An 11,096-nucleotide genomic window follows, 5' to 3' on the forward strand; every position below is an offset into this window, starting at 1 on the left:
GGGGGCGCCCATTCATGAGTCTCGTTCAGGTCCTGATTGTGACAGGTACACAGCTCGGATACCTTCACATCCCGTCAGCTGACACCGGGTCGTCCAAACCAGGCGCCCCTCCAATCACCTGTCCTCCCACTGAGCTGACACCTGTTACAGGTTCACCGTGGGCCAGAGCTACCCTCGGACGGGGGACCAGCAGGCCACAGAACCAGTGCACGGTCCTCAAGGGGCTTCGGCTCCCGGGGGGGTGGGGGGACGGGGTGGGAGTTCAGTATCTGGCGTGATTTCATCGTCAAGGAGTGAGACAGGACTGAAGTGCTCTTAGCCAGGGTATTTTCAACCGCCACGCCTGCGTGGGGAGGCTGGACGATGGGTAATCGATACGTCTGAATCACGGGCCGGCCAAGAATACTGACAGTGCCCTGACTGGCGAAAGAAGGAGCGGAACTGTCCCGGAAGGAGTGCGGCCAGAATGCCCCTAACACGCAAGGACGCCAGTCTTTGTCTCCTGTGCCCTGGACAAGTCGCCCGAGAGGCCCGTCGCTGGGGACGCACCGCATGCTCGGTGAAGCAGGCCAAGGGGACAGAGGAATGTTCTCAAGGAGCTGGATCCGCACGGCGGCTGCACAACTGCCTCTGACACAGGAACAACTGTGAGGAAGGCGCAGCTGGGCAGTGCCTCCGGCTGTTGTGCAGGGGGTTGCTGTGAGCTAGAGAGGACTCGATGGCACCAATGACAGTCACAAGCGTGAGACATGCTACAAGGAGAAGACAAGAGGACGGACAAGAGGGCCACTTCTGGTAAGAGGGCAGGGAAGGCGGGCACGGAGGCGAGTCAGCAGGGAGAGGCTTTATTCCTATTCGAAGGACCCCTCACAGCTGTCTCTGTAAGAGACAGGGCCCTGGGAGGAGTTCTGGGAGCACTCAAAGCAGCATGTCCTTTCCAGGTTGAAGACCGCGCATCCACACAGGCACCCTTGGGTGGTGAAATGGCTCAGCGCTCAGCTACTAATGGAAAGCCTGGTGGTTTGAATCCCCCTCCAGAGGGGCCTGGAGACCTCCTTCAGATGGGTCACACCATTGAAAACTCGGCCTGTGGTGTCTACTCTAACCGCCGTGGGGTCAGCGTGAACTGGAACAAGCTCGGTGGCTGAGTTTGGCTTTTGGTCATTCAAAACCCACCCAAACCTAACCCCACTGCCTTCGGGTGGACTCTGACTCAGAGACCCTGTGTAGGAGTTCTATGGGGGTAGACACCCTCATCTTTCTCCCACCTAGCAAGTGGCTGGTGGGTCTGAAGTGCTGACGTGGTGGTTAGTATGCCTGTGCTTACCCTGCGCCTCTATGGCTACTTAGGCTGCTGAGATGGGTTAAAATTCAAAGAAAACCAACCGTGTGCATCAGCACAGGGAGGCGGCAGCAGAGGTCCTTGGTGGACTGGGGCCTGGTGGAGGGCTGACTAGCGGGTCGGGCAAGGGTCAGATCCCTGCATGTCTTGGTGTCACCCCCTGGCTAACCCCAGTCTCAGTCCTTTCCCCATTCTTCCTACCGAGGGTGGGGGCTGGCCTCAGGAGAGGGGGACTGCAGGGACCTGTTGGCCAGGCCCTGGGGAAAGGTGTTGGGTGAATGTTCAGTGTCGCCACCACTCAGGGGCACTCTGAGGGGGCAGCCGTGTTGCGGGTGCGTGGGCAGCTGGAACTCTAAGATCCCAGGATTCTGCCACGGAGAAAGTGACGGCAGTGAAAGCCGGCTCGAGAGCCAGCTTGTTCAGAGTTTCGGAAGCCAGCGGTCCCATGTTGGACTTTGCCATCCGTTTCCAGCCCCGGGAGACAGCCTGTGGTGGCAGCTTCCTGAGAGAAGCCGGAGCCCATCATCCGCGCTTGCCACTGCCCCCAGCTGCCCTTGAGACGCCTCCCGGGGACCCCGGTGTGCTGCTCCCGCATGATGGAATGAAATACAGGCAAGCTCTGTGCCCCCGCCGCGACAGTTGCCTGCTGGACTGTCATGACTACTGGGCTTCCACTAGCTGATTCTCCCAGGCCTTTCTTCATGGCCTCAGCCCCAGAGCTCTGCTGAAACCTGTTTAGAGGCCGAGCAACACCCAAGGTCCTCTCGACAGACAGGCAGTGGGTACAGCAAGGGGGACGCTGGCCAGGAATTGAAGGGAAATCTACAGAGAAGGTGAGGCTGCTACCACTGCCCCTCCGCTGCCCGACAGCAGGCGGCACATTCGTCCAGTGCCTCCCGGCTGAGGGCTTCAGAGGCACACAGGCTAGGGGCACGCCCTTGACTTTCACTTCCCTTCTCCCTCCTATACCCACAGACCTAACAGACGTGCAGAGTGTGGAGAAGCTTTAGAAATAAACGGCACTCAAGTGATCGGAGCCTCGCTTCAGCCTGCGGTCTGTGTTCTCCGAGTGGCGCTTCAGATGCCGGTCACAGAGCAGATCTAATGAGCTCAATTACCCGATTTTGTAGGCGGGGAAGGAACTTAAGAGTGTGTTTCCTCCTAAGAGCAACAGCCGCCGGGCCCCGCTGTTGTGAGGAAATCAAGAGCCTCCAGGCGGCCCTTGTTGGAAATCACTGCTCCCCTCCTCACTGCAGCACGCTCCTTCTGTTAATCAACAGCCCGGGAAACTGCCGACCTTCCTTCCCGCGGCCGTAAGGACTCCTGGAGCGGCCTGCCTCGGCTCCCGTGGGCTCTTCTCATGGTGACACACAGGACTGGTGCCGCACTTGGATTTTACTGCTATCAGTCACTCAACTCACTGCCATCGAGTTCATGCCGACCCAACAGCAACCCTATTGACGGACAGGACAGACCTGCCACTGCGAGATTCTGGGACCGAAACCCTTAAGGGAGCCCCATCTTTCTCCCGAGGGGTGGCTGGTGGTTTCGAACTGCTGACCTTACAGGCTCACGAGGGCTCCAGAAAAGAGCTTTGTGGCAGTCATGTAATTTTTGGAAGGATTGAAATGGGACCTCAGTGTGAAAAAATAAAAAGGGCTTGCCACATGAAGAGTGGGGTATTTCCTGCAGAGGAAGCTCCTGGGAGCCCCGCATCCGATCGATCCCCAACCCTGAGCAGTTGAGGCTGAGGCCAGTGAGCCCCTGCCTCCTGCCACGGGCACCACTGGTGGAAGATGGAAACAGGCAGGGCTGCCGGCTCGGCCAGGTGCCAGACAGATCCATGTGTGCAGCACCTGCCCGAGACCAGCGGGCAGGGGGGGAGTGCCTGGGGGCCGTTGGCTTTCCTCCAGCCGAAATCTGTTTAACCTGTTCCTTTCCTCAGCCAGCTTCCAGCCCTCCTCACCCTCTCTCCTTCCAGATTAACCTCCTCACTCTCCACCGGCCGGCCGTAGCCTGGGCCGTTCTTCAAAGCCTCATCACTGGCACAGACACGGTGGTGTCGTGTCCATCCAAGCACATGGGTGTCCTGAGCTGCCGGCACTCACCACCCGGTGACGATAAACCCTCTTCGCCTCGTGTGCTGTGGCAGTGCATAGCAGTGCCACATCTGGGCAGATGGCGCAGGGCGGTTGCAGTGTTTGGGTCTGTGGTCCCAGGTTAATGGCCCCTAACGATCATAATCCCACTATTTCGGGATGGAAGGCAAGTCTGTCTACAGCAGAGGCGATGTGAAGAACGTGGAAGCCAGCGTGGAAAAGCACCCTGGGCCAGACTGTCAAGCCTTGTGCGCCTGGTTTTACGGCAAAGATCTGGTCTCCATTTTGTTTTCTGAGCAGGGGTCTGAAGTAGGGCAGGGCTTGGGGGAGAGTGAGCAGACATTACTGTTGCCAGGTTACAACAAGGAGAGAGGCACCCAACATCAGGACGAGTGTGAAGGAGGCAGGAGGCAGAGATGGGATGCCACTTGGCCCCTGAGGGCCAGGGAGGGATGGAGGCTCCTGGAGCAGTCTCAGGTGGAGGTGCCAGACTGGGTTTGAGATGCCAATCTGGGGTCATCGGCCCAGAGGTCACTGTGGGAGAGGGGCGGCTGAATCAGATGGCGGGGATGCGTGCACAGGCGTGGGAATGAGGAGAAACACGGAAAGAAGCATGCGAAAGAAGCATGCGTTGAACTTGACAGATGGCGGCGGGCTAGCAGCCTGCGCTGAACCAGCAGCCGGAAGAAGGAGTAGACGGGCCGTGAAGACGAGTAACGAGGCCCGCCCAGCAGGAGGACACGGCTGGATGTCCGCTTGAGAAAAGGGGGCTTGGGGGTTAAACGGTCAACAGAGCGGCTTCAGCGGACCAACGGGGAAGGATCTCATATCGCAAAAGACAAGCTCATTCCTCCAGTCACTACTAACTGGGCCCTGCCTGTGGCCACAAGCCATCCCGGGTGCCGGAGGAAACGAGACAGACAGGACAAGAAAGCGGAGCCCACGTGGCCAGGGGAGGTGATGTGAGAGGTAAACTGGATGGAGAACAATGAGGTCGCTGAAGAAATGGCGAGGAGGGCTCCGAGCCCCAGACTGCCCATGCAGGATTTAGCAGGGGCTGAGGCAGCACACCAGGACAGGCGGACATTAAGTAACCCACACCTGCACATGGCTGACACAGAGGTGTCCCCAAAGTTCCTGGAAATTGGAACAGAGAGATAATGGGATTTCCCACCAACTGTATGAAGTTGCCTCTTGATTTCATAAGGAGCTCTGATGGCACAGGGGTTACACCTGGCGCTGCAAGGTCAGCAGTTCAAAACCAGCTGCTCCGTGGGAGAAACTCTGGGCTTTCTGCTCTCATCAAGAGTTAACAGTTTGGGGAGGGAACACTAGAATTGTGACTGCACAACTCACTTTAAAGGCGATTTAACCATGGGGAGGGGGAGGGAGATGTCCTAAAATCGATGTTGTAATGATAGTACAATTCTTGATATGATTGAATGAATGACTGAACTATTGAATTGTATGAGATATAAATTATGTGCCAATGAAACTATTGGAAAAATAAATTAAGATACACTTTAAGAAGAATGACAGTCTTAGAAATCCACAGGGACGAGTCCAGCCCGTCTCACAGGGGTGCCATGAGTCGGCCCTGACTCAGCGGCAGTGAATTTGGGTTTGAGTTTATTTACTGAAAGCCTCTTGCGTGTGTGTAAAGCACTGGGGCTGCCACAGGGAACAAGACAGACAAGGACCGAGTCCAGTGACCTTTCAAATGGATGACATGTGGGTCCTTGCGCACTTGGCAAGCCTTGTCAAATGTCTCAGAAAGGGGGGGGGGGTGTCAGAGGGCTCTGTGTACACTCAGACAGACGGGCAGGGTGGGGGCAGGCATGTCCTGCTGAGGGAATGGTGCGGGAGCCAGCCTGGAAGGGAGGGAGCGTTCAGAGTAGGAGCAGACAAACCCAGAGTGGGGTTGGGGAGGAGGCAGGGTGCAGGGGAATATCCCGGGAGCCCTTGAGCACAGCAGGGTTTCCTGGTCTTTCTCCTGAGGGCAGCCGGGCATGACCGACCGGGTGTGCGATTTCACAGTGACACTGCGGCCACACGACAAGGACACGCAGGCCGATTCAGGAGGGGACAGGAGGCTTCAGGTGAGACACCGGGGGCTTGGGTGAAGGTGGAGGTGTGCACGGGCAAAGGGGAGCTGAGAAGTAAAAGGAAAGGATTAGGAGGGTGGGAAAGGCTGAGGGCAGGATGAGGATAACTGCTGGGCCCCGGGCAGCGGGGGAGAAACCGAGTCTGAAAGGCCTGTGAGCTGGCGCCGGGCCCCAGACCTGGCTCCTTCCCAAGCTTCCACCCTCTGTGGGGACTCCAGTGACCACTACAGGTGTGTGGCTGAGGCTGCCACGGAGCATTGAGTTCGAAGCTCGCCCAGCTGGACAGAACCGGTGCTCTTTTTCCTGGTGTGCACACACCTTGCCACGTCACGGAGGTCAACCAAACCTCCGGCCCAGACTCGCCCAGCTGACCGCACAAAGAGAGTGACCTGCCAGAGGGTAGTGGGAGCAGCGGACAGTGGAGCCGGTGCACACCGATGCCCGGGTCCTCACCTGCACGAGCGTATCCAGCGTGAAGATGTGCTCCCCGCGGACGTTGTAGAACTTGACCATAGCGCTCTTCAGCAGGGGCCCGTTGGGAAGCTCTCCCAGTGGGCTCTGTCGCTCCATTCCAGCCACTGCCAGCAGGTCTCCCTGTGTGCACCACTGGGCCACCACCTCTGAAATCGCAAAGGGACACGTCAGCAGAGGGTGCGTGCCCCGAAGCGACACTCACTGGGCCCGACGGTGGGAAGGGGTGGGTGTCACTAAGCAAATACGGCTGTGGCTCACCCCCTTTCTCCACTTCTCTCAAGACAACGGAGGCCGCGTTAAACAAGCAGGTGCTTACAAGGTGGAGAGAGGTCGGGCAGCCCTTGAAACAGAACTAAACCAGGTGAAAAATCAAGACATGCTAATGGCGGCATGTCAGCCACTGTCTCCAACAGAGCATTTCCTGACGGGCCTGCAGAGAACGGGCCCTGGCACGTGGAAGTGCTTCCCCGCTGGTGTCCCCTGCACCCCTAGATGGCAAGGCCTAAGGTTATATTCAGGGCTCCTGGTGGCACAGTGCATTAAGCATCTCTCTGCTAACACAAGGTCAGTGGTTTGAAACCACCAGCTGCTCTGAGGGAGGCAGGTGAGGTTTCTGTCGCTGTAAAGATTCAGTCTTGGAACCCCACAGAGGCAGTTCTACTCTGTCCTACAGGCTTGAATGAGTCAGAATTGACTCGATGGAAAACGAGAGGGGGTGAGTGAGAGAAAAGCTTTGAGTGATGTTCATTTGGTTTCTGTGCACCATGGGGCAGAGGGTGCTCGGGCCAAGACAAGACCAGTCTGGGCAGGCGGGTCTTCTGTGGATTTGCGCTTCCTCTACGTTTTTAAGAGCCAGGCACATCCCTGTTGCCTCGTAGAAAGAGAGATGCCAGCACAAAAGTGCCAAGGCAGAGAGACAAGGAATACCTGGGCTGTTCCCCTCCTCCCCCTCGTTTTAAAAGGTTTTTCTCAAAAGGAAAGTGGGTGCTTTGGCTGTGGGGTGGCACCTCGCCAGACTCACAGCCCAGTGGCTACTCTGAGAGGAACACGGAGTCTTGCCGCGCTCCCGGGGGCAGGCCGGACGAGCCTGCCGACAAACATTCACCAGGGTCCTCGGGGACTTCTCGGACACAGCCGTCAAGTGCTGCTCAGGGAGCAGCAGCTGCCAAAGCCAGCCGCTCCCGTAAAAAGGATGGGCGCCCCTGGAGAGCACCACCGCTGCTCTGACGGCGGATGTGCGCCCCTCAGCATCACGTCACGCGGACCCACAGGACGGCCACCAGCCAGGGAAACACCAACACCTGGGTGGATTCCGACCCATGGCAGCCCTGTGCATGTGAGAGCCGAACATTCCGGAAGTCCGTCACCAGGCCTTTCTTCCAAGGTGCCTGTGGGTGGAATCGAACCTCCATCCTTCTGGTCTGCAGCCAAGTGCGCTGCTCGCACCACCCAGGGCCTCCTTTGGGGCATCCACCAGCGCTGGACACACCCTGGTCCACAGGGGCTGGCTTCCTCGGGCTGAGTTTCAATGTTCCAGAAAAGAGCAGGAAATGCAAGGGAAGCAAACACAGGCAGGGCCCGCTTTCCCCGGCACATGCCACGCTTGTCACGCACGAGAGGTTTGTGGTAACTCTGTGCCAAGGAGCCTACCAGTGCAGTTGTTCCAGCAACATGCGCCCTCCTTGCGTCTCTGGGACACACTGTGGGCCTTCTCACAACATGGTGAGCCTTTTCATCATGGTATTGGACATGGAATAGACCACCAACCCCAAACTGCACTCACTCATTGCCATGCTGCCGATTCCAACTGGTAGCACGCCCGCAGGGCAGAGCAGAGCTGCCCCTGTGCGGTTCTGACCCGTGTGCAGTGGCTGCTGCTGTCGTCTTTAGGTGCCATCAAGGCAGCTCCAACCCATAGTGTCCGCGTGCACAAGAGAACGAGAGACGGCACGGTCCTGCGCCATCCTCACGGCGGTTCCTGTGCCCGAGCCCGTGGGTGCAGCCCTGCCAGTCCACCTCGACGAGGGCCTTCCTCTTTCTTTTTCTCCACCCCTCCACTTTCCCAAACATGGCGTCCTTTCCAGCGGCTGGCCTCTCCGGACAACACGTCCAAAAGGCGTAAGAGCAGGTCTTACCATCCTCAAAGTAACATCCTTGCTCTTCAATACTCTAAAGAGGTCTTGTGCAACAGATTTACTTAGTGCAATACTTCTTTTGATCTTGACTGCTGCTTCCATGAGCATCGATTGTGGACCCTAGTAAGACGAAATCCTTGACCTCAACCTTCAACCTTCTCTCCCTTGAGCATGATGTTAGCCATTGGTTCAGTTGAGGATGTTGGTCTTCCTTACATTGAGTTGTAATCCACACCGAAGGCTGCAACATGCAGTTGGTGGGTCTCAATTATTTAACAACTGGTGTGCTACCCTGATCGCCATTTTAAGTCTAAAAAAATTATGTACCGAGAGGTGGCATATTATTTCATACAGTTAACACTTAAATAAGAACATTGAAAGAGGCACTAGAAACTAGATTTTAGACCCCACCACACCGAGGCAAAAACACCAAGGGCGTGCAACAGAACAAGCGGCGCAGAGCAAGGAAGTACCAAAGGAGTACCAAAAATAGACTTAGGGGCCAGGGCGTGGCACCTCAGCAGACTTGACCAGAAAACACTTCTAAAGGTCAACAAACAGACCTTGAACTATTTACAGGCTTTCCTTTTTTTTTGTCATTGGTTTCTTGTTGTTTTGTTTTCTTTTGTTGCTTTGTTTTGCTCTGTCTTGTTTTTGTGCATGTTATTATCTCCACAGGTCTGTCTAAATAAGATAGGCTGGATAAACAATCTGGAGGAGAAAACAACAGGACCGATGGTTCTGGGGGACATGGGAGAGGGGGAAGCGGGGGGAAAGGAAGTGTTAACAAACCCAGGGACAAGTGAACAACAAGTGATCAAAAATTGGTGGCAAGGAGGGTGTAGGAGGTTTGGTAGGGCGTGACCAAGGGTAATGTAACCAAGAGGGATTACTGAAACCCAAATGAAGGCTGAGCATGATAGTGAGACAAGAGGAAAGTAAAAGGAAATAGAGGAAAGAGCTAGGAGACAAAGGGCATACATAGAGGTCTATGGAAGAAGCACACCAGCCTGTGTGATCATGAGGTGTCGAAGGGATCAGGTATCAGGCATCAAAGAACAAAAAATCAACTCATTGTGAATGAGGGGGAATGCAGACTGGGGACCCAAGACCCTTCTGTAGGCAACTGGACATCCCCTTACAGAAGGGTTGCAGGGAGGAGACGAGCCAGTCAGGGTGCAGTGTAGCAACGATGAAACATAGAACTTTCTTCTAGAACTTTCTTCTAGTTCCTTAATGCTTCCTGCCTCCACCCCCCCCCACCCCCCGCCACTCTCATGATCGCAATTCTACCTTACAAATCTGGCTAGACCAGAGGATGTACACTGGTACAGATAGGAATTGGGACCACAGGGAATCAAGGACAGATGATCCCTTCAAGACCAGTACTGAGAGTGGCGATACCGGGAGGGTGGAGTGGAAAGGGGAAACTGATTACAAGGACCTACACATAACCTCCTCCCTGGGGGATGGACAACAGAAAAGTGGGTGAAGGGAGACGTCGGACAGTGTAAGATTTGACAAAATAATAATTTATAAATTATCAAGGTCTCACGAGGGAGGGGGGAGCGAGGAGGGAGAGGAGAAAAAAAGAGGAGCTGATGCCAGGGGCACATAGAATACACGGTTGCGCGGATGAACGCTACAGAGAGGGTCAGAAATATAAATTTGTGGTTTCTACACTGGGCGGATGCCTAGCCGCCAACCTTAGAAGGAACCCTGATTACACCAGTTTGCCAAATTCAACAAAAAATCGGGTATCAGTTTTGCCGAACCATAGAATCCTTCAATACTGCAACGGGATGCTTGGATTTTTTCTTTGGTTCTTTTGGGAAATTCTTCCCCTTTGGCTTCTAGGAGTGTTCACACTTCACTATAATACCTTACTTCGTCTTGAGGTGCCCTTCGTACTCTCTAATTCTCTGACCTCATCATTTCTTCTAAAGCAGTGTTGGTTACTTATGCTCAAGAGCAAGTTTCAGAGCCTCTTTGGGCACGTACCTGGTCTTGTCTCTCTCTCTTTCTTTTAATGACCTTGTCTGCTTTCTTATTTGAGGCTCTTGAAGTCATCCCACAACTTGTATAGTCTTTTGTAATTTGTGTTCAACGGGTCAAATCAGTTCTTGAGATGGTCTCAAAATTCAGGTGGGATATACTCAAGGTGCTATTTTGGCTCTCATAGGTTTGAGTTTTCTTCAGTCTTGACTTGAGCAAAAGCCCAAGAGCACGCGATGGGCTGAACGACAGTTGGCCCCTGAACTTATTCTGACTGATAGCGCTGAGCTTCTCCATCATCGCCTTCCAGACAGTCGTTTTTCATAGCGGGAGGTCCATTTTTATAGTTCGTTTTGTTGAAAAAGGTATTTGCATTGAACATGCCGTCCATACTTCCTGCATGATTCTCTCTAGTGATCCTCAGCATCGTTTCTATCACCATGGCTCCACTTTCCAAATACTGGTCTTTATTCTTTATTTCTGACTTTCACATCAGAATCATCAGTAATCAGCAATGCATCTTGACGGCATCTGATGAACTTCAGAAGGCAGAAGCTGGCAAAGACCTTCAATGTCTTCATCTTTGCCAGTAGTGAGAACAGCTGGGTCATGGTTCTATTAACCGGTCTTTCTGTCTCGCGTTGCAGATGGATCGTGAAATGTTCTTTTTGAATGTGAATGCCACGCCATTTCTCTTCAGGCTGCCATCCCCAGGAGCGTAAATGAAGTGCCTGTCTGATTCAAAGTGGCCAACGCCCATCCATGTCAGCCTAGGAAGTCGATCTTCAAGCCTTGAGCTTCATTTGGAGACATTTCGATTTTCCTGGGTTCAGGCAGCGATGGGAAGAGGCGATTCCGTGAAACGAACACACACAGTGAGAGGGCCCCGGGGTTCCGAGCGCTTTCCTTCGTGGGGCACGTGAGTGCCGAGAAGTGCCAGTGCCCG

General features: G+C 54.7%; 1 protein-coding gene across 1 annotated transcript in view; it reads right to left on the reverse strand.

Moving 5' to 3' along the window:
• The window catches only part of TULP4 (TUB like protein 4), a 96,638-nt gene that overhangs the window by 24,787 nt on the left and 60,755 nt on the right, over positions 1 to 11,096 (reverse strand). Inside the window, exon 7 of the mRNA XM_004701932.2 lies at positions 6,000 to 6,166. Within this exon, the coding sequence (XP_004701989.1) occupies positions 6,000 to 6,166 (167 nt within the window). The remainder of the gene's footprint in view (positions 1 to 5,999; positions 6,167 to 11,096) is intronic.

Source organism: Echinops telfairi, unplaced genomic scaffold, assembly GCF_000313985.2.
Source record: "Echinops telfairi isolate 266 unplaced genomic scaffold, ASM31398v2 ScPeMD7_3533;HRSCAF=4204_0, whole genome shotgun sequence".
Taxonomy (NCBI): Eukaryota; Metazoa; Chordata; class Mammalia; order Afrosoricida; family Tenrecidae; genus Echinops; species Echinops telfairi.